General features: G+C 38.2%; 1 protein-coding gene, 2 long non-coding RNA genes and 2 other non-coding genes across 12 annotated transcripts; all 5 read left to right on the top strand.

Annotated features, from left to right (window-relative positions):
• The first annotated feature begins 1,728 nt into the window (after nucleotides 1-1,728).
• LOC119909749 lies at nucleotides 1,729-2,912 on the top strand. The gene is made up of 3 exons (XR_005445527.1): nucleotides 1,729-2,035; nucleotides 2,147-2,236; nucleotides 2,394-2,912. It is a non-coding gene; the product is annotated as an uncharacterized LOC119909749 (long non-coding RNA).
• Nucleotides 2,913-11,217: 8,305 nt separating this feature from the next.
• On the top strand, nucleotides 11,218-14,124 carry LOC119909750. 6 transcript variants are annotated; one of them, XR_005445533.1, is made up of 6 exons: nucleotides 11,218-11,284; nucleotides 11,509-12,463; nucleotides 13,270-13,333; nucleotides 13,457-13,532; nucleotides 13,629-13,800; nucleotides 13,880-14,124. It is a non-coding gene; the product is annotated as an uncharacterized LOC119909750 (long non-coding RNA). The 6 variants fall into 6 exon arrangements; XR_005445531.1 differs by lacking the exon at nucleotides 13,270-13,333 and having other exon boundaries at nucleotides 11,229-11,284; nucleotides 11,509-11,857; nucleotides 12,389-12,463; nucleotides 13,677-13,800; nucleotides 13,880-14,117; XR_005445530.1 differs by lacking the exon at nucleotides 13,270-13,333 and having other exon boundaries at nucleotides 11,240-11,284; nucleotides 11,509-11,554; nucleotides 11,722-12,463; nucleotides 13,677-13,800; nucleotides 13,880-14,117.
• Nucleotides 11,716-11,851, top strand: LOC119909753. Its single transcript, XR_005445534.1, has one exon. It is a non-coding gene; the product is annotated as a small nucleolar RNA SNORA9 (small nucleolar RNA).
• On the top strand, nucleotides 13,216-13,350 carry LOC119909754. Its single transcript, XR_005445535.1, has one exon. It is a non-coding gene; the product is annotated as a small nucleolar RNA SNORA9 (small nucleolar RNA).
• Nucleotides 14,125-15,097: 973 nt separating the features above from the next.
• si:dkey-154b15.1 lies at nucleotides 15,098-20,252 on the top strand. Of its 3 annotated transcripts, none has more exons than XM_038727971.1 (3): nucleotides 15,098-15,181; nucleotides 17,414-17,484; nucleotides 17,574-20,252. In XM_038727971.1, the coding sequence occupies exon 3, from the start codon at nucleotides 17,574-17,576 to the stop codon at nucleotides 18,795-18,797; it is 1,224 nt and encodes a 407-aa protein (XP_038583899.1). In that variant the 5' UTR covers nucleotides 15,098-15,181; nucleotides 17,414-17,484; the 3' UTR covers nucleotides 18,798-20,252. The 3 variants fall into 3 exon arrangements, with proteins under 3 accessions (XP_038583899.1, XP_038583898.1, XP_038583900.1); XM_038727970.1 differs by lacking the exon at nucleotides 15,098-15,181 and adding an exon at nucleotides 15,324-15,407; XM_038727972.1 differs by lacking the exon at nucleotides 15,098-15,181 and adding an exon at nucleotides 15,541-15,781.
• Nucleotides 20,253-25,000: the final 4,748 nt, after the last annotated feature.

Raw genomic sequence — 25,000 nt, forward strand, 5'->3', positions numbered from 1 at the left:
CAGGGTCAGAGTTGGTGTGCAGGCGGGACAGCTGATGGTCGCATTGATCTACTTGTTGTCAGATGATTAGTTGCTGTGGTGGAAAATTCCACTCGTGTTTCTGCAGAGCAGTTTGAAATATAACTTGTACAATCACTGGAATTGGGTCAAACACTTAACACACATGAAACAAATAAAACCAAGTATTAACTTTACCTCATGATGAGTGATAGCTATTTTTACACCAATGAGCCAAAATATGATGCTCCCAATTAGAGTGCAACCATGATTTAATTAGATTAGATTAGATCACACCTAAAACCTTTCATAACTGTAAACTGGTTTAGACATTAATTTAATGATACAAGTTGTTATAGTGAAGTTTGGAAGGTTATTTACTCATGTGGCAAAAACTCTATGTGTGTTTGTGTCAGTGGGCTCTTGTTCGTAGGAGTTTGGGCTGCATACAAACAAAGGTATCAGTCTTGGCCTTGGTCTCACAACTGCTTTTGTCTCCAGTGATAAGCGGTCAATAATAACCTTCACTTTAGCTAACAGGTTAACAGGATTGACCCATTAAGAGAAACAGAGGGATGAGGGCGAGTTTGCAGTCAGTTGCTGTTGTGATGTGTGGGCTGGAGGTTTGTTTGATTTACACAAAAGGACTGAAGTGACTCATCAGTTGACTAAGCCAACTCAATCACAAAGCTTTACAGATTGCAGAGAAAGAAAGCCCTTAAGGTTAACATGTGGGCAAATATGCAGTGGTGGAAGAATAATTCAGATCTTTTACTTAAAAGTAAACACTACAAGTAAAGGTCCTGCATTCAAAACCTTACTTAACTACTACTTACTAAGTATTGTCAGCAAAAAGTACTCATTCTACAGTAAAATGGGCCTTATCCTTTCCATTGCTCTTTGCTGCATTTTGCTTTTACCGATAAACTTTTCCACCTCATTTACGTGTTTAGGCACAAATTGAAAATAAGCATTAAAACAGATGGATGCAAACCCACCTGATTATGGATATATATCCAGGACGTCATCACTTTTCAGCCACGTTCCTAACGAAGCCTTTGGACATACTGTATCTTATATATACTATATACTATAAGTATATATATACTTATCTGATATTTGGAAAGCCCAATATCAAGGAAACATCATATTTGCTGTATGTAATTGATTAATTATGTTCTGCTCAATGAGCAGCAATAGAGCTTTTCATATAAATTTTTCCACAAATTAAACTAGCCACAGCCGATGGTAGCCACTGCGAAACCCTTGAGTAGCCACTAGGTTGCCAAATTCCACCGATTTCAGTGCAAAATCTTTTTGCTGATCCGTTTTCTGCTTTGAGCAGGCACTTACGATTGGTATTTCTTGCAGCTGCTCATTTACAGCAATACACTGCAGGGAACTGCTGGAAACATCCACCCTCAGCCTCCCTACCCACAACTGGCCCTAAAACGTGCAGAAGGATTAAGCCCATCAGAGTAAAAAATATCTCTGTTGCCATTAGACCCTGTTAATTGATTTTCCCAGTGAAGCCCCTGTGTAGATCAAACGTTTTTCTCCTGCATGGGCACCATTAAACCCCATATAGTTGACTCCCGGCAGGAGACACAGTGACACCGTGGCTTCGGTTTGAACACCCACCCACAGGTAGGCCGAGAAACAAACAACCAATTATGAGCGGCAGCAGCAGATCAGCATGTTCTGTCCTGGACCTCCTCCCTCTAACCTGGCCTGTTGTCAAGCTGCTCATGCTCAGCCCCCCGCCTCCGACTGCCTCCTCACATCTACTTCACAATTACAGCCTGTCTGATGGAGTGATAATCACTGCAGAAATCAAATCAGGCTTCAGATCCGCTCCTGTGTTTCTGCTGTGGCTCTACAGGATCTACCAGGCTGCTGCTGCTGCTGCTGCTACTTGGCATGTGATCAAACTGGGAGTAAAAGCCAATGTTGGGATGTTATGGTGTAAGCCACAGCGGTTTCAAGGGCCTCAGATATCACTTCCTCCCACGCTGCACTGTAGACAACCACTGGAAAGGTTTAAACTTGACTCTCTTGGAGACCTTTGAGCGGCTGCCGGTTCTTTTATACTTGTATGTTAAGTTAAAAAAATTGTTTTCATTTCTGTTTCATCCCTGTGTCCTGACAGACATGCAGGGCCAATGACATTTGATTGCAGGCTCCTCCACAGGCCTCTGTGACCTGTGGCTACCCATAACACCCTTCTCTGCATTGATAGGTAGGTACATTTATTTGTCACAGTATAACAAGTTATATAGTAAAAGTGAGTTTTGACATTTTAAAGACATCAAGGTACAGTATATGTTGTGCCTCCATCAGGCACATTTGTACTTGTTTAACTTATTGCTCATTGATAAAACGTGTCATCTCTGCAGGTTTGTCAAAATCATACAAATACTCTGGCACCACTGAGTAGGTATGGCAAATGAAGAATCAGGTTTGATGGTTCTCCCATGACGGAGGAATCCTTATAATGTGTCTTTTTATGATATTGTAAACAAAGTCCTGAATAAATTTTTTGTGAAACGGATCCAGTACAAGGGGAGAAAAAGCTGAGCCTGAATCTGATTAAATCTCTCAGCTGCATGTGGATAAAAGAGCTGCTGCCACCGGAGGATATTTCGACATGAAAAAGGTGACACATGACAAACAAAACCCATAACTCTTATTTGTCCTACAAACTGAAAGGTGGGGGAAAAACAAACACACTCACTGTAACAACTTGATGTGTCCCTGGTATTTTTATGTGCTGTATTTCAGAGGGAAAGCCGGTGTTGCAATAAAATGATCAACTCCTGTTTAGAGGAAGAAATCTGTTAAACCATTGCAAAAGATGTGTGAATAGACTCCAATATAACTGCTGGTGTTGATCATAAAAATACTTCTTTGCTTTACCTTGTGAAATACTTTGTGTGTGCAACGTGATCTAGCTTTCACAGGGTAAGTGTTTACAGGACAAGTGGATCAAAATGTTTTGTTCTTTTTTTTGGGTAAACACTCATGAGTAAGAATTTTCCCAGCACTGTAGGTTGTGAAATCCAAACACAACAAGCCAGTGAGAGGCGTCCTGCTGAGTAATGCTGCTCGGGACACAAAGACTTGCATGTGCAGAACATGTTTCACTAAGATAACACTTATTTAGGCAGCCTGACTCCAACAAAAGGACACTGCTTGCATGTAATTCACCCATGATGTGCATTTCCCAGAACTAAAGAACAGCTATGACGCTGAGAGGCGAGCTTGAGTGAGAGTATATCTGCAGAGTCATGAAGCTGGGACATAGTCTCGTGTGGTAAGACTATTAGAGAAGGATCTGGCCTCCTTAAATAACTTGGATTTAAGCCTTCCATGGTGCCATTGAGAGTGAAAGAGACAGGAATGGCTGGTTATGTAGTGGAAGAGGGCATGGGTGGGGTGATACGGTGGCACACAGAAGGGTTGTGGGGGGTGGGAGAAAGTTAAAAAAGTCGAGAGGCTGACTCAGGGTCAGAGAGAGAACATCCTGTGTCGAGTGCTGCGCAGCGTTAAGAGGCTGACTCAGTCTGCACGGTGGGAAAATCATGTACTGGGAAACTTATTAGTGTATGATCCATCTCCTGAATTACAACTGCATACGCAAATGAACCGGCTGCACTCTGTGTCCATGGGTCTATATGTGCTGTCTTAGTGTTGATTGTCATTTGAGGTTGTTGGTTTGCAAAGACTCAAAAAAGACAGATTTTGATCCTCTGTCACTCTGTCAGAAGCTGTGATGGATCCAAACTAATGTTGTGCAGCCAAGAAATGTTCAAAAGAACAGATGTTTATTTTAACCCCTTGACATGATTGTTGCAAATTCTCTTCCTTTCAGTCTGTAGCCAAGATAGCATATGTATTCCCCCAATGCCTGTTTGTGCATATTCGATACGTAGCTAGGAACCTTTTGCAAGCACTGATTTCCCATTTATGCCTGTTGTTGCTAATTTGTATCATACCCGAATTTATATATTTTCTATGTTCTATAGACAAATTAACAATCTTCATTTAATTTAACATCAACTTGAAAGCAAATGAAAACACAAAAAAAAAAATTTTTTGTAAATAAATTCAGGCGTCAAGGGGTTAAACTGAAGCAGAGATCCGCTGTTTCTCAATACCGAGTTCGCCAAGTCCAGACTTGTGTACTTTAAAGCTCAGACTTGGCAAGTTCGGCTCGGGAGTACAATATCCCAGGAAACAGGAGCACGCAGTCAGTCATTCAGCAATTGGAACAGCAGTGGACTTGATGATGGCCGGACCTGTTAGCGGGCGGGACCTCACATCGCCGAAAACGTCATAGCAATTTTTTAAATCAGCTCTGTCTTGAGAAATCAGCCACATATTTGGAGTTTAAACAACTATATTCCCACATAAAAACTCTTAAAACTACTATATGTGACACAAGAACAGCAGTATTAGAAGTTGCAGTTGTGAGTTTTTTCGTCCGACATTTACGCTTTTTGGCAGAGAAATGCAATCTGGGATATCTGGCTATCCTAAGTCCACACAAGTCAACACCGATGCAGGCTCGGCAAAACAGGTGGAGTGAGAACACATCCGGGTATTTGACTGTACTTGGCTAGATGCGGACTTTTGAATTGGAACAGTACTTTGGCTGCGACTGATGACGTTTCACAAGTCCACAAGAACACAAGTACAGACAAGAACACAAGTACAGACAAGAACGCAGATTGAGAAACAACCTTAAACACTTCCTTATCTACACATTTGCAGTTTCAGAGCAACATCATCATTAATTTGGAGTCATGTTTCAGGCCTTCTGATGAATTTAAGTCCAGTATTCTCTCTCTTTTAGCTCTGTTTTTGGTCTCCACCAACTTCTGAGGATAATATCTTTAACTATGAAATTCTCCATTAGTTCTACACTTCAATACAAGAATAATGTTGTTTCTTCTTCATTATTTTATTATTACATAACTTTTTTTTTGTATGTGTTATGTCTGTCCATCCTGGGATTGGGAACCCTCCTCTGATGCTCTTCCTGAGGTTTCTTCTATTTTCCTCCATTTAAGGGATTTTTTGGGAGTATTTCCTCATACGAAATGAGGGTCTAAAGCCAGAGTGTCATATGCTGTACAGATGCACAGCCCCTTGAGACCCTTGGGTTACATAAATACATTTGACTTAGCCTGAACCATGTTTGCTTCAGCCTCATTCTTTTAGTGTGGTATAATGTATGTAGCCTTCAAGCGCATTATAAGGATCCTTTAACAGGGTTTTTGTTTTAATGCGAGTCAGCTGAAAACAGTCAACCATGGCTTTCAAATTGATTTACTACAGTAGTGGAAGAAGTATTCCAATAGTTTTTCTTGAGTAAAAGTAGTAATATTACAGCGATATACTGTTAAAAGTAAAAAAAAAACTTACTTAAAAGTTAAAAAGAATCAGTTTCAGAATATACTTACAGTGCCAAAAGTACTCATTATGCAGAGTGGTCCCCAATATTATATCACTTGATTATTAATAATTATTGATGCATTCATGTGTACGCCACTTTAATGTTACAGCTGGTAAAGGTGGAGCTAATTTGAATTACTTTGTATACCGCTGTGTAGCATAATCTAATATATCCATTTATTTGTTGATTATCTGAATCTACAAATAACAGCTGTGCAATAAATATAGTGTAGTAATAGTATAAAGTAGCATAAAACTGAAATACTCAAGAAAAGTACCTAAAAACTGTACTTGAGAAAATTTACTTTCCACCAAACTCTTCCACACACGCAAGTAGTATAAAACTGAAACACTCAAGTAAAGTACAAGTATATTGTAAAAATTATACTTAAGTACAAGGCAGATAAAACAGCAAAGTTGAAAAAAGAAGGGAGGATCATAATGACATTATGGCCTGTCTCCCAACCACGTGGAATGAAGTATTTCACCTCATTTTAGTGAACAGGGATCAGGTGAAAAGGATTATGTGCTCATTAAGCCACAAAGCATGAATCAAACCTCAATTATCCTCAAACTGTGACCTTACAAAGCCTCTCAGATCACTGCATGGTTTCATAAGAGTGGCCGGGAGCTACTGTACGGGGGAACCAGCTGGAGCCCCAGCTGCACCTCAGCTCTACTTGTGTTTCTGTCATTGATGCAGCATCCGGATCAGACTGAACTTCGCACATGAAAGTGCCCCAACACACAGACTTTAACAGAAGGGGCCCTGCCAGTCAACATTAAAGTCAGAGACAGAGCCTGCAAATTATTAGATTAGTAGACATAGCATCAATTTGTTTTTATTGTTTTAGAGGATGGTCCAGCTTTTTAAAACATATCTGCCTCCAGAATTAATTAAAACCCTAACAAATGAATATTTTAATGTTTTTTATTTATGTTATATGATTAATTGTATAGGTCATTTATCAATCACAAATATCAAACATTTGCACATTCTAGCCTCTCAAAATAGTGCATTTCTTGCTTCTCCTTGTTTTCTATCGTAAATTTACTTTTTTTGTTTTTGGGGCTGTTTGTTGGACAATGTTTTAGTTGCAGCATTGTTAACTATTAACTACGACAGATCCCTATTTTCTACACTGTAAATACAATATTTTTGTATTTGGGGCTGTTAGTTAGACAATAATGTTTTACTTGTGATTGGGATTTTTCACTATTTTCTGGCATTTTGTAGAATAAATGGATCATCTGTATTGGAAAATAGTATTAGTTGCAGCACTATTAACTATTAACTAACCAACCTTTTCTATATTGTAAATACAATATTTTTATGTTTGGGACTGTTGGTCTGACAAAAAAGGCATTTTGAATATCTTGGGATCTGGGAACATGTGATTGGCATTTTTCACTATTTTCAGACGTTTTATCAACTAAATGGTTTATCTGTATTGGGAAGAAAGTATTACTTGTGGCCTAATTAAGTATTAACTGGACTCTCAGACAAGGTGGCAGCTCCTGGAGCTCAGTGATGTTGGTCAGCTGACAGGACGATACTCATGCACACATTCACACAAAGGCATTATTCACATGCCGACTCAGTGTGGGCTGATGCTTATATAACTCTCACTTAAAGCTTTGGATTTACTCAGAAACTAACCCCCCTTTGTCACACACTGCATGTACATTGTGCAGCAGTTAAACAAATTAGAGGGTATAAACTCAATAGCTGGAGCAAAGATATGTGACCTTAAAGTGATTCTCAGAAGAGTCTCTCAGGGTGGAAATATTACATGCAACTCTCTCAGCTGGTGGTGATCCTCCGAGCGCCACCTTTAAACAAATGAGAGAGCAGTGACGCCATTTGGAGCAGCGTTCACTGTACTGTCTGCTTGCCAAGAGGCCATTAGGTGGATTACAGCTCTTGTTTAGTGATGGAGTAGTTTCTCTGACATCTGACACAAGTTTGATTTAGCAGTCAAACCCCTCTAGCCATTCAGCTTTATTAGGACTCAACGAGGTCTCTGTTACACTTTAGCAATGCCTGTCAACTTACCCTTACTGTAAGGCCGTGGTCAGGAGTTTAGAAATATCCCTCAAAAGTTTAAACAGGCATAAAAATAGTCTAGAATGATTTTTTAATTAAGCTTTAAATGCTGTTTCATAACATTTTGGTATGGAAATACTACATTTTTTAATTTAATAAAATAATGTCCTCTTATTAGTATTTCCCTGGGCTTTCAACCGAACATTACAGCCTTCGTCGGGGGATGATGTTCCTCAGTCAAAATTTTATGAAGAATGACAAAACATCAGTAAGTGACATCACCAGCGACCTCCACAGTGCAGGGATGAAGGGATCACAATCCACTGTTGGAAGAAGACTCAGAGAGCAGAAATATAGAGGCCACACCACAAGATGCAAACCACTTATCAGCAGTAAGAATCGGAAGGCTAGACTGTAATTTGCAAAGAAGTACAGAGATGAGTCGCAAAAGTTCTGCAACACAATCTTATAGACTGATTAATCTCTACCAAAGTGATGGAAAGGCCAAAGTGTGGAGAAAGAAAGGAACTGCTTATGATCCGAAGCATACAAGCTCATCTATGAAGCATGGTGGAGGTGATGTCATTGCTTGGGCGTGCATGGCTGCTTCTGGAACAGGCTCATTAATATTTATTGATGATGTAACTGATGATGGTAGCAGTAGAATGAATTCAGAAGTGTACAGAAACATTTTGTCTGCCAATTTACAGAGAAATGCATTGAAACTAACAGGGAGGAAGTTTATCATGCAGCAGGACAATGACAAAACAAAGGACTTTATCAGGGGAAAAAAGTGGTTTTAGACTGGCCAAGTCAATCACCTGACCTTAAAAATAGAGCATGCATTTCTCCTCCTTCAGAGGAGACTGAAGGGAGAAACACCCCGAAACAAACAAGAACTGAAAGAAGCTGCGGTAAAAGCCTGGAATAGCATCACAAATGAAGAATGCAACAGTTTGGTGATGTCGATGGGTCGCAGGCTTGAGGCAGTTATTGCAAGCAAGGGTTATGCCATCAAATATTAAATGTTATTTACTTTAAGATTATTTGTTCCTTTTCTTTTGCTCACCTAAGAATGTTGTGGTCTAATACAAACGATATTGTGATAGGTGATATGTCCTAAGTTGTTTAACACATCTAGATGTGAATACCAGGAAATAAGAGCAGAAATTCTGAATGCTTGTCTCATATTTATCTTTTGATCTTAAACCCAAATGTCTTCTTTGAACAACAAAAACAAACGAATTTGCCTTACCGTTCTAATACTTTTGGAGGGGACTGTATATGGAAAGTCCAGCAACACATACGACCATTCACCATAAGTCACGTTATGTCAGTTTAACACGTGGAAAATGTAAAAAAGGCTTGTACCTCGGTTAGGTTTATGAATAGCCTAGATTGTGGTATGTTTTAAAGTAAGTAAAGTTACGTAAGCCACTTTATGGAAGTGACGGAACCTAAAACTCAAAATAACTTTATATGTACTTGATTTTACAAGGGACTCGAACGGCAATCTCCTGTGAAGGTCCTGGTTTTGACCCATCCATCACCCGATCCTACGGACTTGTCGCAATTTATTATATGTAATTTTATTTGCCATTGTCATACGGCCCCAAGAGGTCGCTAAAAACTTTACAAAAAAATACAAAAAAAATTTGGGTTGTAATAATCTGTATAATAATCAACCTATACAGATGTTCTGGTAAGGATGGGCTGGATAGTTATTGTATGTAGTCATTTGATAGATGACAGATGACACATGCCTTTGGTGGGAGAGACCCGCGTTCGATTCCCACTGTGACATATCCACCCTAGTTGCTCTAGAGGTGTGTGACCTCTGACATAAATGTCATAATTGACAATTGACAAAGTCAAAAAATTCGCTACCATTTGTAAAGGTTATGGTTTCAGTTGCAATGTAACCACAACCCTTATGCTTGTTCTCTAAAAACCCCTAATTCCCTGCCATATTACAGAGGACAAGACCTCACTGTCTTAAGTGGTAACTGCAGCCCTGCCTTAATGTGAAGTGACTAAAATGAAAGTAAAACTAATTGTTTGTAAAAGCATTTGGGTCACTGAGTTATTTTAAGATTCTGCCCAGATCTGATTGTTCAAGTCTGGAAAATTATTTCAAGCCTCGCCTCAGCAGTGAAACAGACTCTGTCAGGATTAATAGCGAGACATGGTTTAAATAGGATTATTCTAAAAGATCAAATTATGATAAGTCTACTGTATATTGTTTGGTGGAGACTTCAGAGACAGCGGGTAAAAGATAATGCTGCCTTTTCTTATTTAAAGCTTCAACAGAGCATCAACAGAAATCTCTGCTCAGTTCCACTTTGTTTTTATAAAATACACAAACTTTCTTTAAATCTTTTGAGTCTCCCAGTCATGCGTGACACAAGAGGAGCAGCTAAAACGGCCTGTGTTTTTGTCTAAACACAGACTCAGATTGTCAGTTTTGGGTCTTCATCAGTATGCAAACCCCGTCAGCTGGGTGAGTGGTCAGCATCACTGCAGGCAAACAAAGCCGAAATTCATCCTGGATGTCTGCTGATGGTTCAGGCCACAACAGGCAGCCAAGGATAAGTGTGCTCCTCTATGGTCTGTATTGTTGTACGGCAATGCAGTCTGAGTCATCCAACACGAGCGTCCTCTTCATGGAGCTCCAGAGCTGCCACCACCCACCAGCAACGGCTGTCCGCTGGGTTATAAAAGCCCTCCTACATAGAAATGGTCTGTCGTGGCTAAAAAGCTGTTTTTAAATCACTTTATATCCACTATGGTTGGATGGATGGATGGTTTTCATTTTAAAATCCTGTACAAGCATTTCGGAAAAATGCTAAATAAAACATTTTAAGAAATATTAGATATAATACATTAATTGTCCGAAGAAAATAAAGTATTTTATAAATATTAAATGTCTTAAAAGGTGTTTACTTTAGTACTAAGTTGTAATGTGCGGGACCTTTATCAGTCTACAAGGGAAATGGGAAGTGATTTTTAAATGATGTTATCATAATATGAGGAATTTCCATTCTCCATCTTACCTTAGACAACATGAGATTAGTTTTTCCATACCACTGTTTTCATTTCCAGTATGAGGAAGTGAATCAGGCTAGTTTAGAGTTATTTTCCAGTCCCTTCTTCAAATACATTCTTTTTTTTTAATACAGTGTGGTTTGTTTTGGATTGGTCTTTACTGTCTAAGTTTATTTCTTTATTGTCTTTAAATCCTTGTAGGCCTAATCCGACATTGACCAACCCTCTTAATTTCTTTGTCTTTTCTTAATTTCATAATTTACATTTATTGTTTTGTACAGTTTAAGCCCTTAATTTAGTCAATTTAGCTAATTTGTCATGTCTCTGTTATTCCTTCTTTTCTTTTCTCCTCTTTTTAACAGCACTGTGTTTGATTATTAGCATCTGTTTTGAACAGGGCTATAAATGTAGCTTGATTGCTACTGTATTCATATTTATTGGCTTTATACCATTCATCTTAACCTTAATTAATAATTAATTAATTATTGTAATACCGTCCTTATCTGCCACGGTCCATCCAGATAAAGAGGGACTTTCGACCCAGAAATCACATTTTTAAGAGAAGACGTTAAATTCAGTTAAACTCCCCAGCAGCCATCTTTGGTATGTTACTGCCCCCTGCTGGGAGACCCCGTGCATCGTTAAACTACAACTGCCGTGAAACGTCACAGAATAAGATAAAATTACGTCACATCCGGGCATATAATTCAGTTGAATTTCCAGCAGGTGAGCATAGAGGTACGTAAAGTGAATCCGCTTCCATCCAACTTAAATTATAAAATGTTTAAAGTTTCTCTTTTAGTGAGATGTTACTAGAAGCTTAAAGCTGTGAGAAAATGTCGGTTTTGTTTGGGAAATGTTGTTTTAAAACGGTTAAAATCGGTGAAATGCGGGAGCTGTGCTTGGTGCTAGCTGCTAACAAGTTTGTGTGAGTTTAATTTGATCTTCTCTATTGTTTACAGATCAATTGATACGTGTGTGTGCAACGTCCAGCATTAAAATGGACAGGTAAGTTATTTTTTACTACTTTAGCAGCAGCGTTTTATCTCCCAGTCCACGTGGATGTAAAGTTATTTGAGTAGGCTGTAAAAAGCCCTGCACGTCCTTCACACAGGAAGGAACCTGCAGACACGTTCATTATAAACCTGAGTTTTTGCATTATATTAATTCTGCAGACCTTTCCAGCGAGAATGAGCCTGTTGTGGCTCTGTCCTTTCCTGTAGTGTCTGCTAGAGAAATTTGGGGCTGTTTGAGGCCCTGCTGTGTGCTCTTCATGGCAGGGTTATAGGTAAACCTCAGACAAACTGTCAGGTATTTATTGTTTAATTATTACTGCTCATTTGAGCTTGACATAATTGTTTACTGTTTTCTAATGTAGGTACACCTTGAAGCAAAATTCCTTTAATTTTAACATGAACCCATGTGCCGTGTGCAACTTTGGCATAGCAAAAGTAGTAATAAATGTCAGAATGTCCAGAAAACATGTCATCACTATTTTAATACATCAGTGTGAATGTGTGTATTTTATAACAAGAAATACACAATACTTTAATGTCAGAGTATGAATGGCAAGACATTCCCAGTATTTGTAATTTGCTTTGTCAGCCTTATTCTACAGTATTACACACACACACCTCTATGCGAGTTAACGTACACATTGTTTTAATACTGTCAACACAAACTACAAGAATTATGTATCATGTTTCACTCAAGATTGGCAGTAAAGCCTTACATAAGCCATTAAACTTTAATCCTTTCATGGCACATAATGCATAAAGTGATGCTTTTACTTGGTAAAACTTGTATAATTTGGTACTTAAAAGTAAAACTGTACTTTTACAGGACTGCAGCGACGATGCCAGGCCCAGCCATGTTCAGACCTCCTGACTGACATCTGGTGCTGAAGTATGAGTTAAGGTTAGTTTTTGTAATGTAAAGAGAACAAATGATGCTGAAAATAGGTGTTATGTCCTGTACTTGGAATACTGCTGCATTTTCTTCAACCCATCTCCTTTTTAAACATTGCTTGTAAACAAAATGTTGTCTCTTTTGAAGTCACACTGAAACAAATGTTCAGGCATCTTTAGCTAAAGTCTGTAATGGAACATAGATTCAAGTGAAACTTTTTACAGGTTATGGTGAGAGGACTTCTGATATTAAAATACTTAAACCAATTTATTCAATACCTATTCAGCATGTAATGGAAGTGTAAAAAATAAATAAATAAATCAGGGACAGTATTAGTACTTGGAAAATGTAATTTTCACTTCATCCTCTTGATATCAAGTGGCAAATTCACATACTTGAATATCTGGTATTCAAAGAACAACCTTTTAAGAATCAGTGAGTTACTTTATTCAATGTTTCCTTTGACACTTTCAACTCCACACAGATACAAAATGCTAGTCCTGTATGGAAAAAATGTTTTGTGTGTGTATATAGAAAATCAATCGGTTATTGTTGTTTTTAGCAGTATAAGATTTCTAACTGTTGATCAGATGAAGTAAACCATGTTTTGGTTATTGTTATACACGTTGGTACGTTGTGATTGGCATTTCTAGCTGACAGTGTAAAATATTAGTCAGTGTTGTAGTAGAAGTGAACCTCCCAGATTTCCAGGTCTTAATGACTAATGCCATCTTGTTGAACATTTAAAACCTGAGAGATGTGTGCAGACCTTTCCAGCGAGACTCAGCCTGTTGTGGCTCTGTCCTTTCCTGCAGTGTCTGCTAGAGAGATGTGAGGCTGTTTGAGGCCCTGCTGTGATTCTTCATGGCAGGGTTATAGGTAAACCTCCAACACTGTCATCGTTGGGTTTCAAGCCAGATAAAATGCTCTGTTGTACTACTTTACTTTAATCCATTAGCTTATTGATCTCTTGTATGTTTTTATTTATTTTTTTAAATACAGGAGTTGAAGTCACATGAAGGCATTGGGCTTCTGAGTGTATGTCTGTCATGTAGAAGCTCTCAAGGGACGTCAAGTGGTACGTTTTTCATATTTGAAGATTTTTGATTTGCTTGTTGTCCCTTATCTACTCAAATGCTTAACCTTTACCCATTAACTCTTTCTGTGTATATAGTCCACCTCACTTACTGAGCTTGATACTGGCATTTTTAATCTTTCAAAGGCTCCACGGCTTCTGTCTACCTCAATGAAGAGTCTGCAAGTAACCATGTGGATCAATGTTGTGGCTCCTCATTAAAACCAGAGGGTGCTGCAAACTTCATCAATATGGCAAGACTCAAACGCAGGTAAAGATTTCCCCCCAAAGTCAGTCTGACGGCTCTGTGTTTTACAAAAAATGTATTAATGTTTGTTCTTTATCTACAGATTTCATTTCGAGCCGAAGAACCAGTTCATCTGCTGACGGGAAACAACGGTCACATTTAGATGTCTGACCTTCAGATAATTCCCAGTTTTTTGTGATTTGCAAACTTGTACATCAGCAGAAAAGTCTAAAAAAAAAATAATGGTGAAGATGGAAGAGTTTTTGAGTCTTAATTGCAGTAATATTTGTTGATAAAATCATCTGTACGAGGGATTGACGAGAAATGTTAAAATAAACATCCTAAATACACTTGTTGTGGTTGTAACTTGATTTGCATCTGAGACAAAATTTTGTCTTAGTTGGTAGAAACATTATTATCCCTGATTTATCATAGAACAAAACAGGTGCTGGTCATATAATTAGAATATCATCAAAGTTGATTTATTTCAGTAATTCCATTAAAAAAGTGAAACTTGTATAATGTATACATACATTCCACACAGACTGATATATTTCAAGTGTTCATTGCTGCATTAATCAACTAAGTATTGAGTGCTGTACATGCTCATACTTTTCAGTTTGCCAACATTTCTAAAAATCCTTTTTTTTGTATTGGTCTTAAGTAATATTCTAATTTTTGGAGATACTGAATTTGGGATTTTCATTAGTTGTCAGATTTAATAATCAAAATTAAATTAAATAAACTTGAAATATATCAGTCTGTGTGTAATGAATGAATATAATATCCAACTTTCACTTTTTGAATAGAATTACTCAAATAAATAAACTTTTTGATGATATTCTAATTATATGACCAGCACCTGTAAATAAATTCAGGCTATAGCTGGTTTAGCATTGGTCACATTAGTTTGTGGGGATAATGTGTTCGTGAAACATGATTTGCCTGGATTAATTAAAATGAAAATCTTAAAGCTGTTTGTAAATCAAAACACAATACAGTTAATTTATTTTCCTGATTAGATAAATGCAGCTTTTAATTGGTGGCATGTGAGCAGTAATCTGTCTAAACAAAGTGACTAAAGTGATTTTAGCTATATATGGAAAAATCTGCTTTTTATTTATTTAGTACTTTGTGGAATCCCAAACTTAATCTTAGAATGAAATTAAGCCTGCAGTTTTAATCTTTTGATTAAAAAGAAACATCGAGGTTTCAGTGCCACAAAAGTGTTACTCTGGTCAAGACCCATGCGAGGGCGATCTTGCACCACGTGTTAAATGTAAAACATATGTAAGCGTGAGTCATGCATTCAAGATCAAGTCAAAGTACATTAGTATTAACAGTAAAATGTACTTAAAGTAGCCTGTAAAAGTACGTGTTGGGCAGAATGGTTCACTTCAGAGAGGTATAGCACATTTTAACTACTTTATATACTGTGGAAAGTTTAATCTATTGCGCAGTGCCATATTTTATAAATAGATCACGTTTTTTTAAAGTTTTTTTTTAAATTTATTTTATTGTGAATGTTTGAACTGTAAATCCAAAGCGGACATGACGAAGTTACTTTCGGTTTTATCCGCACTGATCAAAACAAAGTGAAGTCATGAAAGTTTACAGCAGCGAGCTCTAAAGTAAGTTACCAGCCAGACTGAGACCAACGGGTTCGGGTTGCATGTGTTGCACCTTAATACAAAGTGTACAGCGAGTGAACTACAGAAATACGTTTACTTGGTTGTAAATGTTTAAAAAAATGTTCAGGGAATATTTTCGATATCACACAAGTTACTGCTTTGCAGAGAGTGTTCTTCTTATTTCTACTGCTTCTATTGGTGCATTTACTGCTTTCACTGTAAATAATATAAACCACATCTACCAAAGAGCCACGATTTAAAATACTTTCGCTTTCGATGAAACGTCCTGCACTTGTAAGTTTCACGTAGCTGCTGTAATATCCCTCGCCTGACCCGTGGTGGGAGAATTAGGCCCACGCAGATCTTTAACTCAGGTAAAAGTATCAATATGACTGTAAATATTCTCTGTTACTAGTACAAGTTGTGCATTAAATTTTTAATACACAAGTATTAGGATCAAAATATACTTAAAATCATATAAGTACATGTAGCCATTGTGCAGAAAGACCCATTTCAGAATAATGAGTTTTATATTGTTGGATTATATTTATGCAATAATGTGTTAGCTCATTTTTATGTTGCAGCTGGTAAAGCTGGAACTATATAGATGAAACTATTTTAATTATATTATACTGCTGGTAGCTTGTGAATTTCCCCCAAGGGATCAAAAAAGTCAACCAAAAAGCAGCCTAATTTATTTGTTGATTATATTTTTTACTAGTAACTTGTAAGTACAGCTATCAAATAAATGTAGAGGAGTAAAAAGTACAAATGTTGTGGAGTAAAAAACGGAGGAGAGGAGGTTCTGAAGGTGCTGTTACCCCTGTTATCAGCCAGAGGCTAAGTAATCCTGGAGCTCAACATGCTCATAAAGCATGATTTTACGTGGTGATGTCCTTAAAAGTGGAGAAACTGCCATTAAAACAGCAAGAACTGTTAACTTGAGCTGTTTTCTGGGAAGTTCCATACTATATTTCTTCTTATAGTGTATTTTAACTCATCTGTGTGTCTTCTCTACTAACCATCAGTGCATGTTACAATAATGTTAATTGTTTCTGACACAGACATGGTATGTACTGTAGGTCTAAGTTTATTTCTTTTTTCAGAAGCTGTCCCCCAGCAGCGCATTTTCACCACAGTGATCTATAATTAAAAAAGATTTTCTCTGTACAGTTATCTAAATGCTTATGCATTTTCATGTCTCTCGTTCTCTTAAACTGAAAACTCCAGCAATTTAGTTGCTCCTATTACAGAAAAACAAGTGTGTTTGACCATTAAAATGCAAAACACAACCAATAAACCAATCAACAACGAATAATAGAGGTGCAGGTCTGTGATGCCTCAAAGCGTTACAGAATCAAAAGTAGGAAAAACAAATTGAATACAATAGAAACAAACTGAGTAAAGAATTAAGACTCAAATATATAAATGATATAGAACAAATGTAAACCTGACTAATAATCTGAATCCAATACAGCAGGAGACCAAGCTCCTGTTCAGTTTAGCTAATTAAAGTTTGTATTTCCTAAATTATCTTCATATATCGCTTTGATGTTGGATACTGTATGCTGGAGGCAAACACAGTTGTCAGTTTTATCACTTTGTCTTTGTGCAGACAATCAAGGATAAAATATGTGTCTGTTTATCATCCTTAAATTTAATGATCATGGGCATTTAGTTTAGTTTAATCCCACACACATGAATCCTGAACCTCACAAATGCACTTGCTGTTTGCTCTTTGAGTAACATTTGTTAAAAACTACAGTGCCCAGCGCAGCGGTGTAAGATAGTAGCAGATATATAGTATAATTATGGCTCTTTGTATTCTGTAGGGCAGAGAAAATACAATTTGACACTAACTGAAGTTCCATCATACTCTACAAATGAAAGGTGGTTAAAGTCACGGGGCGCTTAGTTTTTCTTTTTGGGCATCCTTTGTTGAGTTCAGTCAATAAATTTAATAAATCAGTCAGTCAGTAAGTCGAATCATGTGTTTCTTTCCACAGTTGCTGCTTGAGTCTTGCAGGTGAATCGTCAACAATATCATCCAACAGTGAAAGCACCTGCTCATCTTGAGGTAACAATGCAGACACATTTATCCATCTTATGTTAGGTCGGATTAATTTCTTACTTATTCAGAATTATTTATTGTGCTTTTATTCTCAGATGGATCTCCCAGTGAAGGCAACCATACTTTTGAATCTTTTCCCCGACAAGACAAAGGTGAAAGAAATCCTCAGGTCCCAAGGCTTTGTGTTGACAGATTTGAGCAGTGATCAGGTGCATGTCGAAGGCTCGTTTTTTAAACTTAAAGCTGCAAAGGCCTCTTTGGAGTTGCTTCTTAACTCAAAGACCAAGACAGAGAATGCGCCGTACCAGGAGGTTACTTCTGGTGCCATTTCTAAATACTACACTAAGAACAGCTCAGATCTTAATCAGAGCCGGTTAGGATCCAGAAACAAGCCTCTTCATACTTCTCCATCTTCACCCACCACCTCCTCACCTTGGTCATTTGACTCTCCCAACAACCATCCAGCGTCTCCAGAATACAGAGCTTCTTTTTCTCCAATACCAAACCAGAGTGGCTCATTCAGGCGGGGAAGAGACTCCTTTGTCGTTGATGCAGATGTGTTTATATACGCAGACCAGCTCAGGAAAAAAGAAATTTGCACCATCCTGGAAAGCCATAATGTTAGAATGGAATCGCGTCAAGTTGGCGATAGCTACAACATCACTTTACTGGGGAAGAGCACGAGGTTGGCTGCCAGTAAACTACAGAGTCTCCTGGACTTTCTCAACAAATCACTGCGCACTCAGGACGTTCCTCTGAAGGATATGAATCGTGAAGGCAAGGCTCTTTTAGAGAAGATCCGGAAAAATAAAAACATTTACAATTCAGTTCTCGTGTGTGTGATGAATGACACACTTCACCTCATAGGACCGTCTGATGAGAGCTACCAGTTGAGGCAGAAGCTGTTGGGGAGGCCGGTTGGTCAGTCAGTACGTACAGGGAGGACATCCGACAAAAACTCCAGGGCGAGGAGCAGCGCTCTGCCTCCAGCCAGTCGAAAGAACACAGAAAGAGATCGCTGGGCCGTCGCTTATCCATCTCCTGTCAAAACTACAGGTTACTCTGCACCAAAGTACCAGGATGATAAACAGGACGGTGTGGAGCCAGAGTGGGGAGCTGCTGGTTATGCTGAGGGTGGAGCTTTAAGGAGGAGAAGCCAATCTGAGTCCCGTGAAAAAACCCGGGAAGAAAGGGCTAATGGAAACATGCAAGAGTCGGAAAACAAACGTCCGCCTCCTAAATCATCCATGAAAGGCCTTTCGAAGTTACGAATGTTTAACAAAACAGATGTAATGAAAAAGTTACAATTTTGGAAATAACAAGAAATTTATGTTCATGAAGGTAGACACACAGCACTGACACTCAGTTTACATTTTTTGTGGTATTTTCTGGCCATGTGTCTAATAGGCTAACTTTTATACGTCTTACTGACTAACAGGTTTGAACATGCAGCTACGTGGTGTGTGCTGTACAGTACAGCCTGATTCATACAGGAAGTTTGAGGCCAAAATCAATACCATTTCAGCATTAAAGGAAAAGTTTGACATTTTGCGAATTACAGTTATTCGCATTCCTGCCGAGAGTAAGAAGATGGATATCACTATTCAAAGGTAACCAACTCTGCATACCAGCACCTCTAAAGCCCACTAATTAACATGTTATATGTTCTTTGTTAAAGTTGTGGTTTTATGGGGGTTAAGTGCCGGACTATTTCTCGGCCAGAAACATTATCCTTAGACAGAGCAAGGATAGATGTTTCAAGTCTTTGTGCTAAGCTAAGCTAACTTCTGTTGATGGCATCATCATATTTATCATATCATAGGCATGAGAGCAGTATCAATGTTCTCATTTCTCTTGCTAAGAAAGTGACTACATATCCCAATTATGCTAAACTAGTCTAATTACAAATCGAGTCTGTGTGTCATATGTTCAACACCTGAGCGTGAGGACTCGTGTGAGCTTTGTAGTCATGATCACTGCTGAAGAAAATATCTTAGGAAATGAGGGCCTACTATGCAGAAACTATGCTCTTAAATAGCTTTTAGTTATTTTTTAAAACTTGATTCACAGATAATAAATTATTATCTTCCATCTACAGTATTTATCACTTACATGGCTACAGAATGTTTTATTGTTGGTGCAGGAGGTGAAAAATATTACTTTTTTATAAATTAAGTCTTTGAAACCTTCAAACAAATTATTTTTGATATTTGTATATTACTTTACATTCATTCTTAAGACATTATTAGGACTGCAATTAAACAAATTATTTTATATTTGAGTAATCTGCTGATTATTTTCTCAATTAATCTTTTAGTCTATATCTGTTAAAATGTCACAATCTCCTCGTGGCCAAGATTATATCAACAAGTGTCTTGTTTCGTTTGATAAACAGTCCCAAACCCAAAGATATTTAATTTAAGGTAATGTTTAGACAAGGAAAAGCAGTAAATCTGATGTCAAAATTGTTATTAACACTAATAACCTGTGCATAATATTAAATTATTCAACCTCTTCTGTCTTGAAGAAATAACGTTTTATTTATCTAGTGGCCTTGACCGACATCTCTTGCACAATTCATTATTGCTAGTTGCTTGCACTGTAAATGTCGGTGATCTGGATGTTATTCGACTTCTGTACACTGGACATGAGCATCAGCTGAATGGTTAAAAAAAAATCATATAAGTTTATGTAAACTGTAAAAACACTAAAGTGCCGTGAATGATTTGAAGGATCTTTGGGTGTTAATTAAATGTGATAATGATGATAATGCCTCTTTCATCTCCGTGTGTTTGTGCTCTACCATAATAATGTTGTGCATCTGGCGCTATTGTCATGTTTTTACTGCGACACCTGAATGCAACACCTAGATAGAGACAGATGTGAGAGGAAGCGTGAAAAGGAACAGAAAGAGACTCTGACAGTCGACTGAACTCATGCTGAGAAAAGACGTGGCTGATGAGGATCTATTGTAAGAGTCATGGGTTAGAGGAAGGGTGTTAAACAGGATGCTGTTGCCATTATACAGCATTAAAAACTAACTTTAGGTTTAGAGTAAAAAAAAAACAGGCTGTAAAGAAACAGTTGGTGGGTGTTGTGTATTTCTCACAAATAAAAATGTTTCAGTCTGATGGTTAAGTCCCGTTACTCATATCATTTTCCAATCAATGCTTGCATCAAGTATGAATTAAAGAGATCATTCAAACAGGGCCGCTAATGACTAATGACTAATGACTACAAATATGAGTCAGAGGCCTTTCGGTTAACAGCTACAATACAGATCAATCTGAGGAGAAATCTCTCCTCCACCACAGAGCCTAGTGCTGTGGGTTTCCCCTGTTTGTCTGTTGCCAGGGTATCTCAAAAACATAAAACAGAAAGTTGTTGAAAAGTCTGACAATACAGTACATATTTTTGGACTTAGAAAGTTTCATCATTACCTACCAGTAGAAGATTAATTTAACGTAAAGGTTTAGTTCAGTACTGACTTTGAAATTTGGACTGAAAAAATACCAACTGAAAGTCCAGTCAACAGCTTTTTCTGGAGCATTTATGTGTATCACAAGATGTTCTTCACTGGATTGAGTTTGCTCAGTTGTCATGCTCATGGTCAGTAGTTACTATAGTAGTAACTATTCATCCTGTCCATGTTTGTTTCTAAATTCATTCTTGACCCTGGAAATAGTAGCTTGTACTAGTGGAAAGTGGATCCATGAGTTGGGATAATCTTGTACCAAAAACATACCTTTAGTGGTATCTAAGTAGGCTAGGTTTATTTATTTTTCAATTTGATTTGTGCTGTCAACACTTTTAATAGCGACCATCTCTTCAGTTAATTGTGGTTACAATGGAAACTGCTATCCACGGTAGCATAGAAATTATTTCTGGGAAAAGATGTTGCTGTAACGTCTTTTGTCAGTGTTTTGTTGGGCACCACAAATAAAATCCCTTTCACCATAAACACATTTCAAAACCTGGACAATAAAACCACAATATGCATGCTGCATGGCTAAATACCGCAAGAAGTACTAGAGATAATTTGGGTGTAGGAGTATCTTCAAGCAGTAGTTAGGATTAAATTCCTAAAGTGCCTTCTTGTATTTAAACACTTTTAGGTTTTCCATGCAAATTAGCTGTTCATCCTGATCACAGAGGCTATTCATGCAGAGAGTACAGGCGTGGATTTAGCTTGTTATAAGTACACTTTTTAAGGTTTTCCATGCAAAGTAGCTGTTCATCGTCATCACAGACTCTATTCATGCAGACTGTACAGGCGTGGATTTAGCTTGTTATGAGTAAAATCCATCTGAGTCACAAACTGAGCTGTCTGTGTCACACAACCTGTGCTTAGAAAGATAAACACACACTGTTGAAACATGTTGGAGAACTGCTGACAGCTGACAACGAGGAACAAACATTTTAGTGGATCTTGACAATCACACAGTGCTGAGAGGTATAGGCTACATATCAGCGATGGAATTCACAAGTCACTCCGTAGTCATTGACAAGGTATCGTAGTTTGTTCACTTTTTCCTAAGTGGTTGCATCACCACTCAAAGGCAACAGTAAGAGAACGCATCACAAATAAAATCCACTATTTCGACTAATAATATTAATTCAGCTAATTTTAAATGTAAATGTGTTTATTATAAACTAAACTGTTAACCAACCACCCCAAACATAACACAACAGAAGTAGGTAGTACCACACACACTGCTTTGGACACCACTGTTTGTTTACATTCTTTCTCACTGAGCACCTCCTTCCCAATGACATCACACAGGTTGTTAAAGACTGCAAGCTATGATTGATCATGTGTTGCATGACTGTAATTGCCTAATATGACACAGTGACCATTTTAAAAGACAAAAGTATTGTGTATTCTGAAACAGACCAACAGAGTTGGCCAACAGAATTAACAGGTTGTTAAAATGTTGTGTTAGCAAAACATTAGCCTCAGACAGCTAAGCTAGTAGCATATAATGGCTAATTTGATTAACCAAATAAAAAAAGAGTACAAATGAGTATTTACACATAATGCTCAAACAACGGAATTTGGGGAAGACAAAAGAAGCCAGTCAATATTTGCTTGCTGTGTCTGTGTCACTACTCACTATATAGTTCACTATAGTGAGTTTGCCATTGTGTAGTGCTGTCCGAATGTATAGTGATAATTATTATACCCTATAGAGAGCCTAAGTCACTCGCTTCCACTTCTGGCCCATGGGACCTTATAGCAATATATACAACCATGCATTGCTCTGATGGAAAATTGTATAATAGTTGATGTGGCATGTTTAAATTGCGTGACAGCAATGACGTACTTGACAACGGTGAGAGAATGATCTTAGTCGTGTCCAAAAGAGTTGTTTTAATTTTGCTCATACTCATATTCCCTAGATAGGGAGTAGTGAATGAGTGGAGATTTTTATGGTCACAGATCTGACAAAATGGTGGATGAAGCAATGTCAGTTAAACTGCAGCTGCTCTTCCAGTAGAAATTGCTAGCAACATAGTGTTCAACTGAAACTCTGCAGTTGCTCTGCTGCGAGTTGGGAACCTTTGGTTTAGAGAAACCCCTAAGGAACACGTTGTACTGCCAATGCCCAGTTAGGAGAGGAAATGCCACGATACTTCCCAGGAGATAAAGGCCATTTTCTACCCACAAATTAGCAAGGTTAACTGCTCTTGTCTGGCAGTATGTCAGATTTTGGTTCCTGTTTCTGAGAAGGAAATATACATATAAAATAGACACACAAAAAGCACACACGCTCTGTTTGGTTACCATTTAGAAATTCGGAGGCATTGTGGCAGGAAGAGAGAGACAGAGGAGGATGCAGAAGTGGTCTGAGCTTTTAAAGATAGCCTCCTATTTATATAGATCTGTGTGAGGGCATAGGCTGACTGACAGCATGACGTGCTGTAGCTTGTAGACCACAACTCTCTGTGACTTGACTACGCACACCCTACAATCCACCAAAGAGCTCGCCACGCCCACAGAAACACTCACAGTGTACCGGGCCCCAGACGTCGACCATACTTCTTCTTCCTTGAGCTGCTTTCTGTTCCTCTACGTCTCCTCAGTCTTTTTTGTCTTTAAAAGTGTTTGGTGAATACAGAGAGGGATGGCAGAGCTGGAGGGCCTGGAGTTTGGGAAGTCGGACTTTGTCCTCCTGGATGAGGTGACCATGGAGCAGTTTATGGAGAATCTGAAGCTGAGGTAAGGTTTGAGATACTGTTAGAGAGGATAAAGGAAGTGGAAGAGGGTGGAAGCAGCTGGGTGTCAGAGATGCAAAGGGTTTCGCTTCATGCATACCTGATATATGAAGGACAACAGCATGTTTGTTTAAGTCTTTGTTTAGTTAGCTATAAAATATGTTACAATGAGTGTTAAAAACGAAAGATTAATGTGTATATTGTATTTAACCGTCTGACATTCGCAAACTTGCCAAAAACATTTGTTGTAATAGTACTAAATCACCAAGTTGGCACTATCTTGACAACTTCGGTCAAGTTAGCAGCTACTGAAGGGACATAAAGATGAAACATACAGGGGAAATTCTCCCTTTTTCCCTTTATGCAAGCATCCTCGCCTTTCCCGCTCACCCTCAGGGTTCAGATATAAACTTGCGGTTGATTTGATCATCACCACGCTACACAACTTCTGTCAGCCAAATGAAGCACATGGCGTTGTACCAATAAAACAGCTGGTCTCACCAAACCGGCCCAACTTAATACTCTTAATACTATTTTTGTCTTGTCTCGTGACTTTTCTACTGTTTTTAGTGTGCAATGCTTTCAGGAATTTATACTTGTCCCTTGTCTCAAAGTCCAGACTGGGTTTTTTCTTGACCATTCTCACTTCCTCTGTGTCTCACCAGGGCATCATGTCCTTAGTTCAAACTGTGAGAAATGTCAAACAATATCATAAGTTTTCACTTGAGAGAAAACTACCCACACTTTCTCAGTTGACGTATGCACAGCAGATTGCTCTAAATGAACATTTTTCACAGTCAGTCTGGCTAGGCATCTGACATCATTGGCTTGCAGATAATGTATCTAGAGTTTCATCCCACAGCTTGATCAGACTTGACTGGTGGCAAGTTCAGCTCATATTGGCCTATTTATTAAATGTCCTATACTTTTTCATATCTACCTGTGAGTTCAGGTGTCACTGCCATGCTGCCATGTTGGCTTCTCCTGTCAGAAGGATATCTCAAAAACTTATGAACAGATTTCCATGAAGGCTGGTAGACAGAGAGGCCACAAATATACTTTTGTATCTTTAACTGTAAAATTGACAGAGATCAAGACTTTATTGGAAAACTAAATATGTTTTCATTAAAGAGACATCAATTTAAAGCTGTGAGTGCAGGACTTTATATGAGCCCAGTCTCATCCCAGGGCATCAAATACCGATGCTTTGAGAAAGCCTAACAGTATCAGTATTTTATACACAAGGGACCCCTCAGCATTTGAGACATCCTGGGCTTTTGAAGAACGCCAATGTAACCCATCCAGT

The sequence above is a fragment of the Micropterus salmoides genome, unplaced genomic scaffold (genome assembly GCF_014851395.1).
Source record: "Micropterus salmoides isolate LMB-PRFRI ecotype aquatic unplaced genomic scaffold, ASM1485139v1 Ms_hic_scaffold_1888, whole genome shotgun sequence".
Taxonomy (NCBI): domain Eukaryota; kingdom Metazoa; phylum Chordata; class Actinopteri; order Centrarchiformes; family Centrarchidae; genus Micropterus; species Micropterus salmoides.